We start from the raw sequence: 20201 nt of genomic DNA on the forward strand, positions 1-20201 counted from the left end.
ATTGTAGACACAGGCCAGTTGGGGTCTGGGTCCTGACTCAGAGAGGGGCAGATCAGCACCCCAAACCAGGCTGTTGGGAGAATTTGGCGGGAGTTGCACATATGAAACATGGCCTAATGCCTGACTCCCTGTGGTCCTGGACCAGTTGACAGGGCCAAGAGAGTGGCCTGAGGGATGGGATGTAGCTCAATGGCAAAGCGTCTGCTTTACATTCGAAAAGCCCTGGGTTCGACCCCCAGTTCCAAAAGACAAAAAAAAAAGAACCTCACCAAAATAAAAAATAAGATAAAAAAAAAAAGAGGGTGGCCTGAGGGTAGGGAAAGAGAAGTTTCAGGCCCAGGGAACCCCATAATCATGTCGTTCCCTTACGAGGTCTCCCATGAGGCTTAACGAGCAGGCCTGTGTCTGGCATGTGGGGCTCCCATAGGGGCCCATATTTTGCAAAGGCCTTTCTTCCTGCCTGCCACCTTTGATAATGACCAATTCCTTGGTACCTGCCAGGTCAGGTGCTGTGCTGATCACTTTATAGATGGGGTTAGATTTATTATCCCCATATTACAGATGAAGAAACTGAGGTTCAGAGAAGCTATGTGCCCCATCTGAGGTCCCAAAGTCTTAAGGTCCTGAGTCTGGGCTTCAAATCCATATTGGTTCCTGCATGTGTCCTAGTTCTTCCTCTTACTACCTCTGTGATCCTGAACTGGTCATGTTGTCTTTCTGAGTCTCTTATTTGCTCTCTAGGTTACTTCAGGATTAACTGTGATGCTATCCACACAGCTGTTCACACATAACTCAGTAAGTGCTCAGCAAACGGTTGCTGTGCTCCGTGTGAAGTTCTTAAGCATCCCTTCCTGGCCACATGGGGAACAACTGTAAGTGATTCATCTTTGTTTGTTCAGTGCCTAGCATATAGAAAGCACTACCAAAAAAAAAAAAAAAGTACAACATACAGATTAGAAGACAGCTATCATCATTACTTTTACTGTTGTGTTTTGGGCTTGTTAAGGTAAACCCGTATGCTTGACATTTGCAGAGCCTGGGGCAAAAACAAACACAGGCCCCCTCACAGAATATCGGAATATTTAAATATTTTAACTCACACTAGAAACATGTTAAATAAAATATATTCTGTTCTCCTACCTTGACAAATATACCTTCATCTAAATTTGAATTCAGAATTCTTGGATTCCTTCTGGGTCATGAACTGGTCCCTGCCTGCAGCCCACTCCTGTCTCTACCCAGCTCCAGTGCCACCCACACTCCACAAACAGGCATTCCTGAGCACCCTGTTATGTGGCCCACCTTCAGGAGGACAGACTGAGGAAGAGGGCTGTACAGATTCTGGGAGTGGGCTTGAGGCCTTTGGGTCAGGGAATTCCAGAGCCCCAAGTATATGGTACATTCTTGTGTGGTCTAGAAGGGGTACCTGGGTTCCAGGTGGGCTACTGCTCAAGGACCCACAGATTCCTAACCCTACAGGGTAACATGTAGCAGGAGGAGAGCCAGAGCCTTCCCCTACTAGGTGAGGCAGAGCCCAGAAAGGGTCCAGAAGCCCCAGGTCAGACACTGCTAGCCAGTGACCTTGGACAGTTCCTCAGCTGCTTCCTCTGTAAAATGGGGCAGCAGTTCTGCCTGCAGCCCAGGTTGATGGGAAGGTCCACATGGGAACAGAGATGTGCACCTGCCTGGGGTCCCCCAAGCCTAAGGATGAGGACAGCAGGGCAGGCAGCCACTCTGGTAGGGGATGAGGATGCAGAGGCGTGGGACTCAGGCAGTCCTCCCCGAAGTCAGGCCTCTGAGGAGGATCCTGGGAGGAGGGGCCGCTGAGCCAGCAAAACTGCTGAAGCTCAGTCTAGGGGAGAGCTGGCGACAGCTTCACTATAGCTGAAGATGGCCTCCTTCCTGGATGCGTGGCTGCCACAGAGCAGCTCATAGCTCCTGCTGGTGCCCCTGGCTGTGTACCTGCTCAGGTTTTTCCCTGGTGCCCCTCCTGCCACCCAAAGTCTTATTGCCTGGCTTGTTGTGTAAAAGGAGGATGGCAAATATGCCTTCCCCATGGACTGCAGGAAGCATGCAGCATGTGCTAGCTGCACAGTTCCTGTCATTTGTGTGGACGCCACCTCTGCAAAGTGCTGTGCCAGTACCTGACACCCCAAGAAGCTCAATGACCACGTGCCCTGGCCCCACTCCTGCCCAGCAGAGACGCTGGGGCTGCTCAGACAGGTTAGGGGCCCTGTCAGCTACTCCTGGGTTAGGGCACCTGTAGCCTTCCTTGCCCTCAACCCCCTGCTGCACCCTGAGCCCCACAGAAAAGGCAACAGCTCAGGACCTGGGGTCAAGGGGACCCACATACATCTGGCCACACTTTCCCTCAGCTCACTTCTTCCTTCTGTTCTTAGGCTTCATTGTGGCTATTCCCCAATGTTGCCCCCAAGCCTGCTCTGAAGCTGCCTCTGGGAAGGTCATTTCTCCTTCAAGAGGAAGATGAGCAGGACATATGAGGTGGAAGGGTTGCCTGGGGAGCAATCTCCCTGACCAGGGGAGAGTTGGGTTGGAGAGGATGGGCTTTGGCCAGGATCTGGATGAAACTTGGGCTCCACCATGTTCTAGCTATATGCTTTCAACTGCAATTCTATATCTCTGACTCCCAGTTCTCTTTCTCCAAATGGGAGTGCATCCTCCTCTGGAGAGTCATTATGAGGACCTGATACTTAGTGCTTTTAAAAGACTTTTCATGAGCTGGTAAGGTGACCCACTCCTGTAATCTCAGCAACTCAGGAGTCTAAAGCAGGAGGATTGCAAGTTCAAGGCCAGCCTCAGCAATTTAACAAGTCAATCTCAAAATAAAAATTGAAAAGGGGTGAGGATGTAGCTCCATGGTAGAGCACCCCACATTCCATCCCCAGCACCATACACATGTGCGTGCGTGCACATGCACGCGCGCGTGCACACACACACACCGCAAAGGAAAAAAATAAAAGACTCATCACAGTTTTGGTGGTTCTTCAAAAAGTTGAATAGAGTCAAAATATGACCCAGCAATGACACTCTTGGAAATACCCCACATGTCCACATAAATAAACTGTGGCCTATCCACACAATGGAATATTATTCAGCCACAGAAAGGAACGAAGCCCTAATATACAACACGAATGAACCTTGAAAACTGTGCTGAGTGAGAGAAACCAGCTGTGAAAGGCCACAGTTGCATGATTCCATTGATGTGAAATGTGTAGAATAGACAAATTCAGAGAGAAAGAAAGTGGATTGGGATTGCCAGGGGCTGGGTTTGGGGTGCTTGGTAGGTGTGGTTCTCCTTTGGGGATGATGGGAGTAGTGGTTGCACAATGCTGTTAGCAGACTAAATCACTGAATAGTCTTGCTTTATTTATTTATTTAAAACTTTGACACCCTCTCAGATTTTTGGGGAGGGGTACCAGGGATTGAACTCAGGGGCACTCGGCCACTGAGCCACATCCCCAGCCCTATTTTGTATTTTACATAGAGACAGGGTCTCACTGAGTTGCTTAGCACCTCACTGTTGCTGAGGCTGGCTTTGAACTCACAATCCTCCTGTCTCAGTCTCCTGAGCCACTGGGATTACAGGCATATGCCACTGTGCCTTGCTCGCTCCGTTTTTTTTTTTTTAAATATTTTTTAGTTGTAGTTGACACAATATCTTTATTTTATTTTTATGTGGTGCTGAGGATCGAACCCAGGGCCTCGAACGTGCTAGACGAGCTCTCTACCGTTGAGCCATAGCCCCAACCCTGCTCTCTCCGTTTTTAAAAAATTCTTCTTCTTTTTTTTTAGTTGTAGTTGGACAAAATACCTTTATTTTATTTATTTATTTTTATGTGGTGCTGAGGATCGAACCCAGAGCTGAGCCCGGGTTAGGTGAGCTGAGCTCCAGCCTCAGCCCTTCTCTCCGCTTTTTTTTAAGAATATTTTTTTAGGGAGCTGGGGATGTGGCTCAAGTGGTAGCGCACTCGCCTGGCATGTGTGCGGCCCGGGGTTCGATCCTCAGCACCACATACAAACAAAGATGTTGTGTCCGCCGAAAACTAAAAAATAAATATTAAAATTCTCTCTCTCTCTCTCTCTCTCTCTCTCTCTTAAAAAACAGAATATATTTTTAGTTATTGATAGACTTTTATTTTATATATTTATATATGGTGCTGAGAATTGAATCCATTGCCTCACACATGCCAGACAAGTGCACTACTGCTGAGCCCCAGCCCCAGCCCCAGCCCCCGAGTCTTGCTCTGCTGCCCAGGCTGGTCTCAAACTCCTCCAGCCTCAGCCTTCTGAGTAGCTAGATGGCAGGCACACGTCACTGTGCCTGACTAAACTGTTTACTATATTTATTTATTTATTTTTAAATATTTCTTTGGTTGTTGATGGGTGTTGATGGTTGTTGATTATTCATTTATTAATACGTGGTGCTGAGAATCAAACCCAGTGCCTCATACTTGAGGCAAGTGCTCTACCACTGAGCCACAAACCCAGCCCCTGAATTGTTCACTTTAAATGGTTAATTTCTTTTTTGGTACAGGGATTGAACTCAGGGTCACTCAGCCCTATTTTCTATTTTATTTAGAGACAGGGTCTCACTGAGTTGCTTAGCACCTTGCTTTTGCTGAGGCTGGCTTTGAACTCGTGATCCTCCTATCTCAAGTCGCTGGGCTTACAGGCGGGTCCATTGCGCCCAGCTGAAATGATTAATTTTTGCTATGTGAATTTCACACCAATTAAAACAGAAATACCCAGCACAAAGTCCTACATACAACAAACCCTCAAAGTACAGGTAAAGGTGCCAAAGCTGAAGAATTGGCGGGTAAAGGTTTAGAGGGAAGAACATCCTAGGTGCAGGCACAGGATGCAAGTGAGTGCCTGTTGTTTTGTGACCTATTGGGAGGAGAGACCAGGAAGCTACAGGGTAGGCAGGAGCCAGGTCCAAGAGCCTGCAGGGTACCAGGGACCCCTGAAAGCTCTGTGGAGTGGTAAGGCCAGACTGGTTTGTAAAAGACCACTCTACAATGCAGAGTGGTTGAATGGCCGGGCACTGTGGCTGTGGCCCATACCTGTAAGTTCAAAGCCAGCCTCAGCAACTTAGTGATGCCCTAAGCAACTTAGCAAGACCATGTCTCAAAATAAAAAAAAAAAAAATGAAAAAGGCTGGGGATGTGGCTTAGTGCTAAGTATCTCTGGGTTTAATCCCTGGTACAAAAAAAAAAAAAAAGTAGGGGCTGATGGTATAGCTCAGTAGTAGAGCTCTTGCCTAGCACATGTGAGGCATTGGGTTAGATCCTCGGCACCACATGAAAATAAGCAAATAAAATAAATATTGTGTCTATCTACAACTAAAAGAATTTTTAAAAATGTGGGTGTGTGAACTGAGGAAGCTGTTATGCAGGGGCGTGGGGGCAAAGCAGAGCATCAGAAGAGGACTGAGATCAGTAGGAGGTGAAACCAGGAGCTGAATGGGGCATGGTGGCACATGCCTGTAATCCCAGCTACTTGTGAGGCTGAGGCAGGAAGACTGCAAGTTCAAGGCCAGCCTGGGTCACTTAGTGAGACCCTGTCTCAAAATAAAATAAAACAAAGGGCTGGGATGTCACTCAGTAGTAGAGCACTTGGTTAGCTTTAACAAGGCCCTGGGTTCAATCTCCTATACTGGGGGAAAAACAAAACAAAACAAAACAAAACAACAGTGGTTGAAGGGAAGAGAGGGAGAGTGATGTGTCCAGATCGCACCCAGCTGTAACACAAATGGGCACTGTTCATGGAAGGGCAGACAGCAAGGAATTGCCTTGGCCATGGAAGGTGACTATGTGGCTTATGAGGAGCTGTGGTTTTTTTTTTTTTTTTTTTTTTTTTTTTTATTCATTGGTACTGGGGATTGAACCCAGGGGCACTTTTGCCACTGAGCCACATCTCCAGCCATTCTTATTTTGAGTCAGGGCTGCCCAGGCTGGCCTTGAATTTGCAATCTCTCTGCCTCAGCCTCCTGAGTCACTGGGATTGTATGTGTGCAACTGCACCTGGCAAGGGGCCACGTTTAACAGAGAGCTTAATGTGTTTCAAGGGCTGAGGCTCCAGAAGCTGCTAGGACTGGAGACAGGATGAAAAGACCCCCAAAGAAAGGATGGCATTGGAAGCCATGGAGCTGGTGGCTGTGAGCCCCCAGAAATTTTGTGTTGCAGAGAGATTTCTGGAGGGTATTAGTCTCTGCAGGAAGGCAGAGAAAGATCTTGTGCCAGGACACTAAGCAAGGAAATGGAAGATTTTCAGGCGATGCTGTAAACCACTATACAGATGTGTCAGAAAGTGGGAGAAAAAGTATCCATTGGACTTGGCAAAGTGTAATGGCTGCTGACCTTGAAGAATTTTCATTGGCGAGCTGGAGGTAAAGTTGGGGAATGAGCGGGGGCAGGGAAGTGGAGCTGGCAAGAGGTGAGAACAGTTCTTTGAAAGGGAGAATAGCAAATATAAGGAGAGGATGTGGGTTTTCTTAAAAGACTAGAGGCTAGAAAGTAGAGGTGGGCATGGTATTAGAAAGGAGGGTTCCTGGGACCCAGAGTCTGGGTGGATGTGTCAGGGACTTGGTATCAGTCAAGAGGCCAGATCTACCTGCTCTGTGGGCACAGGAAAAGGGGGTTGCAGCCAAGTCCACAAGTGTGGTGGTAAGAAACCCTAGGGAGCCTGTTTCAAGGGCTGAGGCCACGTGCTTGGGTTCAGAAGGCTGGAATGGAAAAGCAAGTATGAGGGTCTACAATTGTAAAGGGATCCCTGGGCTGAGCTAGGTGCACCAAGACTCAGAATGGGGCTGGATAGGTTTGAAAGATCCTGTACTAGGGCTGCCAGATCTAGCAAATTAAACTACAGAATAACGAGTCACATTTGAGTTTGTATAAGCAAGTAAGTTTTTGGTATAACTGTATCCCACTCAGTATTTGGGATATATTTACAATAAAAAGTTATTTGTTGCTTGTCTGAAATTCAAGTTCTGTAATTTGCCTGGCAATCTCAGCCTGGCAAGGTAGAGCAGTGGGTCGGGGAGGACAAGGGGATGGCGCGACACTGCCTGGGGCCCAAGCCTGAAAATGGGGGGGGCTGGGTGCCGAGTGAGCCTGAGGTCCGAGCCACAACTAGCATCTGCTCCGCCCCTAGGTTTTCTTGGAGTCTCCGCCCCAGTACTTTGGTCTCGTCCTCTCCCCCTACCGAGCCCATGGTCTCGCCCTGAAGATTCATCGATATCTCTACGCTCCTCCCCGGCCTCTATCGACTTGCTCCTGCTCCCCTCACCGGCCTGGACTACGGTAGAATGCGGAGTGCGTGTAAGGTACGGAGGCCGTGGGACGAGGGCCGGGAATCGGCTTATGGGTGGCTAGGAGGGCGCGGTCGGGGGAAGATGGCCAGCAGAAGGAAGGCAAGACAGTCGGCGGAGTCTAGGGGATCTCGAGGGTCCAGACGGCCAACGCCTCCCATCAGGTCTAGCCATCGGCCAGCTACGCATGCGCAGCCGTAGCGCTGGGGTTTCTCAGACTCCCGCCACCTGCGCGTGCGCGGCCCGCCCCTGCGGCAGAGGTGCCCCGCGTGACTGCCCCCTGCCGACCGCAGACTGCTTGGCGTCCCCAATGGTCTCTCGCCTGCTGTGCGCGTCCCAGAACCTGTATGAGCCAGTTTCCCGGTCTTTAAAGTCAGATTAATACATATCTCTGAGCTCTGTGTGGACGCAGAGGGCATCCCCTAAATACTATTTTTCTCCCCTCCAGATGCTCTGAACTTTGCTCCTTGCCCATCAACTCTTTGGCCCTGTACAGGCTATATTCTTCCCAGCAGCTGCACCATGAACACATCCCCAGGCACAGTGGGCAGTGACCCGGTCATTTTGGCTACCGCGGGCTATGACCACACTGTGCGGTTCTGGCAGGCCCACAGTGGAATCTGCACTCGTACTGTGCAGCACCAGGACTCTGTATCCTCCACCTGGGTGGTGGGCGGGATGGTGCTGGGCTGGATAACCAGGTGGGGTTGATGGCTTGGGGTGGGAAGTAGGCAGCAGCCCAAGCCAGGTGGTGGAGGCCTTGGAGGACCCCTAGTCTCAGGGTTCCCTTCCCATCATCCTCCTTAACACACACAGCAGGTGAATGCATTGGAGATCACCCCAGATCGCAGCATGATTGCTGCTGCAGGTAACTGTGACTCTTGACCTCTGATCCCTGACCTCTAGCAGGTCAACCTGGGCATAACCGTTCTTCAGTTCAGCCTGTGTCCCTAGGTTACCAGCACATCCGCATGTATGATCTCAACTCCAATAACCCCAATCCCATCATCAGCTATGACGGAGTAAATAAGAACATAGCATCTGTGGGCTTTCATGAGGACGGCCGCTGGATGTACACAGGCGGGGAGGACTGCACAGCCCGAATCTGGGATCTCAGGTGTCGGATGTTGGGCAGGAGGGGCCCACTATCCAAGGGTGAGGGGGGCAGGCCAAGGGACCATCTCTGGGTAGATTCTCTCCAAGAAGAGGCTAATCCAGAGGGGTTTGTGTGGGTGGTTTATGGAGGGAAGGAGAAAAGCAGGTTGAAGGGAATTGCATCCAAGAACTAGCTCTGCCTTGAGGCAAGGGGACAGGCTTTCATTTCCCTTGTCAGTCACTGGTGTCAGGCTACTTCCTGGAGTGAAGGACTGAACCTCACAAGTGTTCCCTATAAGGTAGTTCCCATCAGCAGGGTGACACGAGAGGGCATCTGGTGGGGTACCAACAGCATCCACCAGAGACAGTGTGTAACCTCATCCCCACAGGTCTCGGAACCTGCAGTGTCAGCGGATCTTCCAGGTGAATGCACCCATTAACTGTGTGTGCCTGCACCCCAACCAGGTAAGGGGTGATTACTCATGGGACTGGGCACAGTAATGGTCCTGCCACACCTCACCTCCCCTGCACCCCCAGGCAGAGCTCATCGTGGGTGACCAGAGCGGTGCTATCCACATCTGGGATCTGAAAACAGATCACAATGAGCAGCTGATCCCTGAACCTGAGGTCTCCATCACATCTGCCCACATTGACCCTGATGCTAGCTACATGGCAGCAGTCAATAGCACTGTGAGTCCTGGAGGGGAATGCAGAGGCAGGGGCAGCTCAGTACCCAGCCACATATTCCCTGCAGATGGATTCATTCCCTGGTGTTCCTTAGGCCCCTTCCCCAGTTTCTAACACCCATCCATCCCCCAAAGCCATAAACTTGGTTACCATTTTTAATGTTCCCCTCATTGCCTGCCGTAGCCCTCTCAGGCCAGGTTCCTCAGTCTCTAGAATCTCTCAAGGCTGACCATTTTATTCTTTTCTCCCTGTCACCTCCTGGCCTGAGTATCCTAATGCTGTTAGCTTCCCTGTGGCTTCCCTTCCTCTTCTCTGACTTCCCTTGGTCCCTTGATCCATCTCCCTCAGCTAGATCCCAAGAAGCCCCTACTCCTGCCCAAAGCCAGTGGAATGCTGAGGTTCAGTTCTTGCTCTCCAATTACATTTTTCTCCCTTCACTTCACTTAGATTCCAATGCCTCACTTGTCCATGCCCCAGTCCTCCCTCCTCACAGCCTTGGCCTGAGGCACTCTGAGTTCTTTCCTCGCCTTTCCTTCTGCATAGCTCCATTGGCCAGCAGCCAAGGTGTATGTGAGTCCTTGGCCAGCATAGCCTCCTACACTTGGCTGGCTGGACATGGCCCTTGTTTGAGGTCAGGCTTCCCAGGGGCCTCGTATAGGAAGGACCCAAAGTGCCAGCCTGCACGCCCTGGCCCAGGACTCTTGAGTATGTTGATCCCTAGTGTTGGTGGATCTTGGGTTCAGGTCTAGCCCTCAGAGCGTTCTCTGAGACTCAGGGTTTCAAGTGACTTCCTTCTTACCCTATAGGGAAACTGTTATGTCTGGAATCTGACAGGGGGCATTGGTGATGAAGTGACCCAGCTCATCCCCAAGACCAAGATACCAGCTCATACACGCTATGCCCTGCAGTGCCGCTTCAGCCCTGATTCCACGTGCGTGTAGGACCTGGTAACCCAGGAGGGGATCTGCCTGCGACTGGGCGAATGATGGATCTGGCCTAATGCATGGTAGGGGGTTCAGGTGGGGATGACTATTGTATGACACCCCATATTCTGAACCCATCCTAGGCTCCTTGCCACCTGCTCAGCTGACCAGACATGCAAGATTTGGAGGACATCCAACTTCTCCCTGATGACAGAGCTCAGCATCAAGAGCAGCAATCCTGGGGAGTCATCTCGAGGTTGGATGTGGGGCTGTGCCTTCTCAGGGGACTCTCAGTACATTGTTACAGGTGAGGCTTGCCTTCCTGCTTTGGCCTCCAGAGTGGCTCATGACAGCTGCTGCTGCTCTTCTGCCTTAAGCTGTCCTGGCTCTGAGCTTTTGCCTAATCCCTCCTTGCAGCTTCCTCTGACAACCTGGCCCGGCTCTGGTGTGTGGAGACTGGAGAGATTAAGAGAGAGTATGGTGGCCACCAGAAAGCTGTCGTCTGTTTGGCGTTCAATGACAGTGTACTTGGCTAGCCCTTGCCCCTCAGGATCACAGGCAGCAACTGGGCAGCTGGGACTGCCTGGTGCAGTGGCTGTAGCTTGTTGGACCTGTATACTACTCAGGTCATAGTGAAACTCTTGAGACTAGCCTTTGCCCACCATGCTAGCTGGACTGACTGGGCTACCCCTCCCTCTTGCCAGGCCTGCCCAATTGCCCACTGACTCAGGACGTACATCCCTGGGCTTGGAGAGCCTGCACTCCCTTCCGGGATGTGGGACTTATGGCGTTTAGAGTTTCTGAAAGGACCCAAGCTGGTGCCCACCTGCCAAGTCATGTTCCTCTTCCCTCTCCTTCTCCTTTCTGCCCCTGTTCAGGGCCCAAGGACCCAGAGACCATCACCATGGCCAGGTAGAATTGTTTATTAGTCCCTGTCAGCAGCTGCCCTCCAGGTGCTGTTGACACAGCCAACTTAACTAGCCTGTGGGACCATGGGTAGTCCATGGGGCAGTGGCCAGGCTGGGCCAGGCAGAGGGCTTAGTCTGGGAGGTAATAAAAGCAGACAGACACACAGATGTTGCTTGGGAAGCAGATGTCAATGCAGAGATAGATCAGCCGCTGCCTCTGGGGCCCTGGGTGGGAGGGAGACTCATGAATTTCCAAAGCACTCCTACGTAGTTCTGTAGATTGTTCTGCAGGAGCCACACAGCCCTTCCACACATCCTGCCCCAACTCACCCTCAGCTTGACGGGCCCAGTAGATGGGGGTCTTTGCACAAAGGTGCTGCACTGAAGCCCCCACCTGGGCAGGATCCACAGTGTGTCTCCCAAGTACTGCCAGCAGCTCCTGGGCATGGTGGGTGTCATGACCTTGGCTGAGGGACCCTTGGGCCTGCAGAAAGGCTTTGGTGGGCTATGGCATGGAGGTTTCCCTCCTCCTGGCTGGGCAGGTACTCACATCCCACACCCACCTGCCAGCCCCACCTTCTACTTTTGTCAGCAGCCTCAGCTAAGGGAAGATAGAGCTTTCTGTTTCCCTGAAACCAGAGCCCCAGCTGGGCCGCACACAGGACCCTTTGTCTGGCCCCTGGCCTGGTGGTGGAACCATGCTCTGCTCACCCTGGAGGTGTTCATCAGCAGCTGCAGGGTTTCCCGATCTCGGGCCTCCATCAGGCGGAGAAAGCAGGCCTGGTGCTCTGCAGGACGGTAACAGATGCAGCCCTGGGGAGGCAGGTGGGTGAGGCAGGGCCACCCCAACACCTGTGGATTGATTCCCTCCCCACCCACTCACGCTCTGCCCGTCGAACAGCACTGCCCAGCTGCGGTTGCTCTGAGGTGGAGTCACTATAATGGTTGCCATATTCTGGGCCACGTCCACGATGGTGGTTTGATTGGACCAGGGGACTTGGGGGCTTGGGAAGGTCAGCCGGAGCATCTGCAGCAATGGCTGAGAATGGGAAGTGGGAGTTCAGCTGGGCAGGCTGAGCAGCCCCATAGGCCCCTATCCCTGGGTTGCAGCATTTCAACATCGTGAATGGGCCTCTCCACCCTCTGGTACTCTGCTCTAAGGCCAGTATTAGGGCCTACTTTGGGTCCTGGCTCCACTGGAAGACCAACCTCCCTGACCCCTTCCCACTGCCCATGTCCCTGGGCCTCAGGTGGGGCTCACCTTGGAAGGGCTATGAGCAAACCCAAGAAGCCCTCCGGCCACAGCCCCTGCAGTAGCCAGTGCCAGCAGCAGTAACAGCAGGCTTGCAGCTCTCCAACCCCAGTGGCAGGGCTTGGTCTTCACCTGGGGGCATACTGCAGTCAGTGAGGCTATTGAGTTAGAGACCAGGGAGCAGGTTTGCTTAGGGAAAAGAGGGGATAAGGTGGGGTAGGTGGTGGTACTCCTGTCCCCTGCCCTGGACATCCCCAGGTTTTTGTCCCAAGAATGATAGAGGTACTCACCTCTGCAGGCCCAGGCCTGGGGCTCTCCGTGTGGCTGCTTCCTTGCTCCATGCTGCAGCCCCTGCCGACAATGCACTGATTGTTTGCAGCCCCTTGGAGGAGTTGGCCCGGAAAACCTCAGGATGACTCTGATGAGCCAAACAACTGCCTCCTCCCCAGCTCAGTATCTGATGTCCAGGTCAGAGCTAGGACAGCCCCCTCTCCCACTGAGGATGCCAGTCATCAGGCCTGGCTCTTGATACCTATCTTGTACCAACAGAACATTATGAGGTCTGCAGGCTTCAGTGGGAATCTAGTCCAGCTGATTCATTGCAGGCAGCCCAGGCCCAGCCAAATGATTCTGTCTGGTTGGAACAGATTTGATGTATCTTAGAGTCTGTTTCCAGTCCAGTTACCTGCAGACTCCCAGAGGTGGGCATGGTCCATGGCACCCAGGGAGCCATCATTAAATACAAACTGTTCAACAAATACAGACTGTTGCCTATTCATTGTCACTAGTATACAGATAGGCACTGCTTCCTTCCCCTCCTGGTGCCCATCAGCAGCTTCCCACCCCCCTCCAATATCACACAGGGCTTTGGGCATCCTTTAGAGTACGTGACTGGGACGGGAGAGTTCCAGGCTGGGTCACCAGCTGGCAGCCTCCTGGAGTTTCCCACCTGCCAAGGATGGTTAGGTTGGGTGTGTGCCCCAGGGTGGCTTATTTCTAACTGTGTTTTGCTCACTGCCCTAGTCCTGGTCTCTCTTCAGCCATCTGATGCTTGGCAACTCCATTGTGTGTGCTTTTTCCAGTTTCACCCTTTGACCCTATCCTGCTCTGGTTTTGTACCCTGCTTTTCCTGATCTTCAGAACCTACTCTATAACAGGCCTGAAATGGGGTGAAGCTGCAGTACTCAATGTTCCAGCTCTGGAAGGCTCTGGAATTGGAATCCCAGACTGGCCTTTTCCTTTCAGGCCTCCCATCCTGCCCCCACCTGCAGTTAGATAGTGGCCAACGGCCACCTTGGTGTTGCTACACCCATGAAAGGAAGGAAGACCCAGTCAGCATGGGTTTGAGAGTTTAATGTGCATTTGGGTTCACACAGTGCAAGGGGCCAGAGATGAGGTGCACACAGGCTCCCAGAAGAGGGAGGCATTGCTGGCTGCTGCACCTGCCACGTGCTCCTCCTGGTGTGGGTGACAACGCCCTGACAGGCCTGCTTGATATCCAGACCCACCTTGAGCCAATCTTGCAGAGCAAATGTCAGCACCACCAACCTCACAGGCATGGCCCCAGCCCAACCACCTTGGCCAGGAGCAGCTGCAGGGCTGGAATACCCTTTATTGCTGAGAACTTGGTGAACAGATTAAGGAGTACCATGACCACAAGGCTGGGAGAGAAGCCACTGGGTGCAGGGCAAGGCACCAGGAAGGAGTCAGCAGAAAGGAACAGCTTCCCAGCTCTGCCCTGCAAATGCTGCTGAGTCTACTCAGCAGGCTGCTAAAGGTCAGCAAACCCAGAGAACAGACAGAAAAGGCCAGAGCCCCTGTCAAGAACCCCTGGCTGGCTGGTGGGCTCTGCCAATCCTCCCACTGGCCATCAACAAGGGAGTCCAGGGCCAAGAGAGGTGGTCTCATGGGCTACTGATATCTAACCCCCACCCAAACCCAGGAGACAGGAGGATAAGAAAAGACTGGATGCTTTGTAAAAGAAATTCCTATTCTTAGGGACCTCTCTCCTTCCCCACCAAGAGGGAGCCTCAGATGACAGGCAGTCCTTGAGTAACACATGCCTTTAGCTGTGCTGCTGCTTGCAGGGCATGCAGCCTTCGGTGGGATTTTCTCTATGAGACAGAACATAGCTATTATACATTTAAAGATTCAATTTACCACTTGACAAAGTTGTTCACAAGTTGAAAAAAATTATTATTTTTGGTACCAATGCTGCTCTGAGCTCCCTGTATAGCAGCCCAGACTGCAGCAAAGGCATCCATGCCCACTTGGCCCCTCAGCTGACAATGCACTCAGTCTGAGTCACCTGGGTTTAAATGCACACTTGATATAGCCGAGGTTTAGCTGGGCTGATTTTACAGAACTGGGCAGCTGTATATGAGGAGCCGCAGCCCTGAGCATTGAAATGGAACAGACAATTGTGACATTAAAGTGGTTTTCAAGGAAGCAGGGGAGGGTGGAGGGTGGTAAGGGCAACACCCCACACCTCAAACACGGGGTGACACAACTTGGGAGTAGCCCCTTCCTCCATCCCCGCCTTGCAGGTGAGGAGCTGGGACACAGCAGCTGCTCCTCTGCTGCATGACCATGCAGGGTGGGGGTTAGAAGCCTGGTATGTTCTGTACAAATGTTTCACAACAGTCACAATAATCAGCCCCATTGCCCCTCTGCCCTTCAAGGGGGCTTAATCCCTGAATAAAATTTTCTGTCAAATACATGACACACTCCTAGACCTGCCTCATTATTATCAGCAGGGCCTGAAGTTACCTGAATCCTGGACAGATGCTATGCCTGCCCTTGCCAACACATCCAAGGCCCAGGCCTATCCCCACAATGCCCTCAAAGATTAAAAGTGCATCTTAAAATATAAGCATCTGTAAACAACATTGCCCCCAGAACATTTACTTACAAAACTAACAAAACACTTTTGCTTAACTCCAATTACACTCTGTGGTCACCTACATGAGTGGATGCCTAAGCTCCACCTATTGATTTGGTTAAGTGATTTTGAATTTCTTTTTTTATTCTGGAGATTAAAGACACTAAATCTTTAACCTTGAAGGGCGGGCAAGAGGTCGGCTATGCTGTCAACATAGAAGTCAGGGACCATTTTCTTCTTAGACATGCAGTCACTTTCCTGATTACTCTTCACATCCTCGAGTGTAGAGACTCCAGTCAGGGTCAGGATGGTCTTCAAGCCACAGGTGACGCCCAGGAGGATGTCTGTGTCCAGACGGTCCCCCACCATGACGGTGCGTTCCGGGTTGATGCCGTACTCCTGGGACACGCAGTCGAAGATGAAGCGGCTGGGCTTCCCAATGATGTCGGCCTGACGTTGGGCGGCCATCTCCACCGCTCGAACCAGACAGCCGGTACCTGCGGGGCAGAAGGAGGGAAGGGGCCAAGGGATCAGAGGGCGGAGAGGGGCCGAAGCCCGCCCTCTGGCCTCCCGCCCCTGCGCGCACGGACCCGCGATGAAGTGGCCTTTCTCCAGGGGTAGCCGGTTGTCCATGTTGGTGCCCACAAGCAGGCAGCCCGGCTGCTGCAGATAGCGCACAGCCTTGGTGAGCTTCATGTAGCTGAAGTGCGGGTCGAAGCCCACCACCACAGCGCCCACGTCCGCTTCCAGCGGCTCTGCTAGCCAGTCGGCTGGGCTGTCGCCCCGCAGTGGCTCGGGCCCCACGCCCACGCTGGCGACGCCCACGGCCTCCAGCTCCGCTGCCAGGGCCGGGCTGCCCAGCACGTAGGCCTTCGGGGCCGGCGCGCCGGCCAAGCGCTGGCGCAGGTAGAGCGCGGTGCAGTAGGCCGTGCCGAAGACCTCCAGGCCCGCGCCGGGCCCCGCCGGACCTCCGAAGCCCAGACGCTGCAGCTTCTCGGCGTAGGCCGCGCGCGTCTTGCTGCTGTTGTTGGTGATGAAGCCCAGGCGCTTGCCGCGGGCCCGCAGCGCCCTCAGGGTCTCGGGCGCGCCAGGCACGGCGGTCTCACCGCGCCACAGCACGCCGTCGCAGTCGAACAGCAGCGTGTCCACGTCGGCCAGCAGCGCCTGGGCCCGCTCGGCGCTCAGCAGTACGCAGCGGGCGTCGTCGCCGCCGGCCTCCGCCTTCGCCATGGCCGCCCGCCGCCGCCCGCCGCCGTCACCGGCCGCAGCCGCCACCGACCGCTCCTTGCAGCCGCCCGCCGCAGGGTCCGCCCCGCCCCCGGAGCGCTCATTGGCTCTGGGTCTCGCGCGTGTTGCCCATTGGTAGCTGCCTGCGCCAATCCGTCTCTGCCTTCTGCGGGCTGAGGGAGCTCGGCTCCAATCGCCTCGACCGGACACAAGAAAGCGGCAGACCATTGGCTACAGGGCTTGGGGGCTCATTGGTGTTTGGTTGGCAGGGCGCCAACCGGCATTCGGAATAGAGCACTCGCTGTGGAGACGCTGCTGTCCGAGAGCGGCGCAACACGTAAGGCCGCTGCTTATTGGCAGCTGCAGGGCAGCTCGCCCATTGGAGGCGGGTGGTCAGCCTAGGTGACGGAGGCCCATGGTTAAGGGACCCCAGGCCGGGCCGGCTGCTGATTGGCTGGCTAGTCTCGAGGTCTTGCGGGCGGGGTTTTCCGCGTGAGCGTGGCGGGAGGGGCCGCTGTCGGCCTGAGGTTGGAGTCACGTCCCCACTTTCGGCGGGCCTGTATCCGGACACGCTCCGGACACGGTGCAGGCGTTTGAGCGGTGTGCCTTCCGCTCCTGGAAGGATTCTTCCCAAGAAGCTTCGTATATTCGCCTCCTGGCCTCTGCGCAAACCTTTCCTTGTGCCTCGGCGGTCTCAGGAACCAGTGATTCCAAGGCGGTGGGAGTGCGGTCTAGGGGGCGGGCGGAACTCAGTACCCAGTAACTGGTCGCTATTGTCGTCATTATCGGTTAATATTAACTTTATTGAGGCGTAACACAAAGGATGTGATTTTTTTTTAGTTTTATTTTAAATTGTAGATGGACACAATACCTTTGTTTTATTCATTGATATCTGGTGCTGAGGATAGAATCCAGTGCCTCACACGTGCTAGGCAAGCGCTCTACCACTGAGTCCCAGCCCCAAGGATGTGAATCTCAAATGTGCAGCTCAGTGAAATTTATATATACTTATATGCCAGGTCAACTGTGAACTATTTCCAACACCTCAGAAAGTCCCCTCATGTTCTCACCCAGTCGTCAGCTTTACCAAACACAGTTCTTGTTTCTGTCATATGGAATCAGAGCCTAGTTTCCCTGTTCTAGACCATCTTTGTGTGGTGTTGGGGATTGAGCCCAGGGGTGCTCTACCACTGAACAACACTCTCTTTTGAGAAAGAGTCTTGCTAAATTGCTTACGCTGACCTGGAACTTGGGATCTTCCTGCCTTAGCTTCCCAAGTCACTGGGATTACAGGTCTGTGCCACCACACCCTGGTAGACCATTTTATAAACCACATGTACCCTTCTGTGTCTTGGTTCCTTGATTCAACATAATGTCTGTGAAATCTGGGCTGGTGTTGTAGCTCAGTGGTAGAGCACTTGATAACCTCAGCACCATATACAAATAAATAAATAAAAACAAAGATATTGTATCCATATACAGCTAAAACAAAACAAAGTTTAAAAAAATATCTGTGATCCTTCATAGTCTATTTTAAAATTTTATTTAATTGTCCTGTGGGCCATTGTCAAATATACCACCCACCCATCCACTGATGTCTGACCTTCCACTGATGGATTTTGGAGTTGTTTCCAGTTTGGGGCTATTGTAAATAATGTCCTTGTGAATATTCTTGTTCTTATATATGTGGACATCACTCATTTCTTTTTTTCTCTTTTGGCAGTACTGGGAATTAAACCCAGGGATTTTCTACTACTGAGCTACATCCTTAGCCCTTTTAATACTTTGTATTTTGAGATAGGGTCTAGCTGTGTTTTCCAGGCTTGTTTGAACTTGCAATCCTCCTGCCTCAGCCTCCCAAGTTGCTTGGATTATAGGTGTGTGCCACTGTGCTCAGCACTCATTTCTCAAGAATATACTTAGGAGTGGAATCTTTAGGTCATAGGGTAAGTGTATGTTTATTAATATCACTTTCACTAGGGTCAGCTGTCAGAACAATAGTGGTTCCCAGTTTCCTGAGGGCCAACCCTGTGCCAGGACACTTATACTCCCAAGTTCAAGTTTGTCAACCCTCTCCTTCTCTCGTGGGCCCTAGTGCTCTATAAAGCCTCTTCTAGATTGGTCCCCACCCTGACTCCAAAACCCATCAGGTAAAGCTAGTGAACTGGGTTCCCTTGTAGTACTGTTTATTTATATAACATCCCATTCCTGTTGGTCTCTGCTGGCCTGGAAACCCCTGGAGGACAGGGACCACAGCCCAGAAGGGCAGAGCCTGCAAAGTGTTCCTGCCTGGAGCACCCACTGCTCGGGAGAAAACCTTCTTCTTTGGGTCTTCATATTTAGGTTTGGTGGCCAAGCTGACCCTGGGAAGAACTGCATTTGACAAAAGATCACAAACTCTGCTTTTAGCACCCAGCAACACGCAGTTATTTGATATACTTGCCAAAACAGGAAACACTGATGATGTCCAGGCAGCTAGACTTCTCCAACACTTGCCTAATGACCTTGGGTTACACTTGTAGCATTCAGCAAGCAAGTGCTGCTTCTCACCTGCATGATCTGGTCAGAATCACAGAACAACCCTGAGAGGATAGGAGTGTTAGTATCCCTGTCTATAGCCCAGGAAACAGCCACATAGAGCCACCAAAGGGACAATGCAGGTGGGATAATGCTCTCTCAAAACCAAAGCTGAGCTGTGCTACGTCTGTTTGGTTTAACATCTGCTGGGCATGCCTATGTGCCTATAGAGGATGGTTGTGGACAAGGTGGTGGAGGAGTCTGGAAGGGACACTGGTCTTCATGGGGGAGAACTGACCTAGGGTGGAGAGGTGGGGTGGCTGTGTAAATGGGAGAGAAGTCCTTCATGAAGTGTGCCCAGTTCATGGTAGGCATTCAGTATATACCTTCCAGTGAATGGCACCAGTGCCCCTCCCCCAAGTGATACTAGTAGCACTAGTATAATATGGGATGGTTTTAGACAGTACAAGGACAGTTGTTATTCAGTCTTCATAGTGTTACATAGATTTACAGTTTTAGAAAATAAAAGTAAACTGAGCCAGGTGCGGTGGCACATACCTGTAATCCCAGCAGTTTGGGAGACTGAGGAGGATTGTAAGTTTGAAGCGAGCCTCAGCAATAGCTGGGTGCTAAGCTACTCAATGAGACCCTGTCTCTAAATAAAATACATAATAGGGCTGGGGATGTGGCTCAGTGGTCTAGAGCCCCTGAGTTCAATCCCTGGTACACCCCCCACCCAAATAAGGCAGATTGAGTTTGTAGCTCAATGGTAAAGCACTCCTGGATTCAATCCCCAGCACCCCCCCCCCCACCCCCCAAAAAAGTAACGAAGTAATGAAGCAGTGACATAGACTAGGGCATGGATGAATCTTGCAAAGAAGTTAGGCCTAAAAGGGTACATAATGTATGATTCCACTTATGTCCTGAACAGGCAAATCAATGAAGATCAAGTAGATTGGTAGTTTCCAGAGCTGGGGTGAGGGGCGTAGAGAATGGAGAATGAGTGTTCAATGGGTACAGGTTTCCTTTTGGGATAATGGAAATCTTCTGGAACTAGCCATTAGTGGTAGCACATGCCTATAATCCCAGCTATTGTGGAGGCTGAGGCAGGAGGATCACAAATTTGAGGTCGCCCTGAGTAATTTAGCAACCTTGTCTCAAAAAATGCTGAGGGTGTAGCATGAGCAAGACCCTGGGTTTAACCCCCTGGGTTAAAAAAAAAAAAATTCTGGTACTAGATAGAGGCAATGGGTGAGCTCAATATTGTGAGTACACTAAATGTCACTTACTAATGGTAAACTTTATGTGTATTTGCCACAATTAAAAATATAAAATAAAACGCTTTGCAAAGCTGTGCATGAGCCATCCTGCACTAGGATTC

General features: G+C 51.8%; 3 protein-coding genes across 8 annotated transcripts; 1 reads left to right on the forward strand and 2 right to left on the reverse strand.

Annotated features, from left to right (window-relative positions):
- Nucleotides 1-741: 741 nt before the first annotated feature.
- Mlst8 (MTOR associated protein MLST8) lies at nt 742-12953 on the forward strand. Of its 6 annotated transcripts, none has more exons than XM_078024452.1 (10): nt 742-872; nt 7174-7345; nt 7846-7981; nt 8147-8198; nt 8267-8447; nt 8815-8890; nt 8963-9115; nt 9919-10043; nt 10179-10342; nt 10453-12953. In XM_078024452.1, exons 1-10 carry the CDS (start codon nt 860-862, stop codon nt 10569-10571), a joined length of 1191 nt encoding a protein of 396 aa, XP_077880578.1. In that variant the 5' UTR covers nt 742-859; the 3' UTR covers nt 10572-12953. The 6 variants fall into 6 exon arrangements, with proteins under 6 accessions (XP_077880578.1, XP_077880579.1, XP_077880582.1 ...); XM_078024453.1 differs by having other exon boundaries at nt 747-872; nt 8150-8198; XM_078024456.1 differs by having other exon boundaries at nt 749-872; nt 8150-8198; nt 8285-8447.
- Bricd5 (BRICHOS domain containing 5) lies at nt 10943-12536 on the reverse strand. The gene is made up of 5 exons (XM_021734931.3): nt 12486-12536; nt 12205-12327; nt 11827-11982; nt 11655-11756; nt 10943-11427 (listed from the first exon to the last, which is right to left on the reverse strand). The coding sequence occupies exons 1-5, from the start codon at nt 12534-12536 to the stop codon at nt 11074-11076; spliced, it is 786 nt and encodes a 261-aa protein (XP_021590606.2). The 3' UTR covers nt 10943-11073.
- A 580-nt stretch (nt 12954-13533) lies between the features above and the next one.
- On the reverse strand, nt 13534-16375 carry Pgp (phosphoglycolate phosphatase). Its single transcript, XM_005337876.5, has 2 exons — nt 15667-16375; nt 13534-15573 (listed from the first exon to the last, which is right to left on the reverse strand). Exons 1-2 carry the CDS (start codon nt 16304-16306, stop codon nt 15248-15250), a joined length of 966 nt encoding a protein of 321 aa, XP_005337933.3. The 5' UTR covers nt 16307-16375; the 3' UTR covers nt 13534-15247.
- Between the last annotated feature and the right edge of the window lie 3826 nt (nt 16376-20201).

This window comes from Ictidomys tridecemlineatus, chromosome 10 (genome assembly GCF_052094955.1).
Source record: "Ictidomys tridecemlineatus isolate mIctTri1 chromosome 10, mIctTri1.hap1, whole genome shotgun sequence".
Lineage (NCBI taxonomy): Eukaryota > Metazoa > Chordata > Mammalia > Rodentia > Sciuridae > Ictidomys > Ictidomys tridecemlineatus.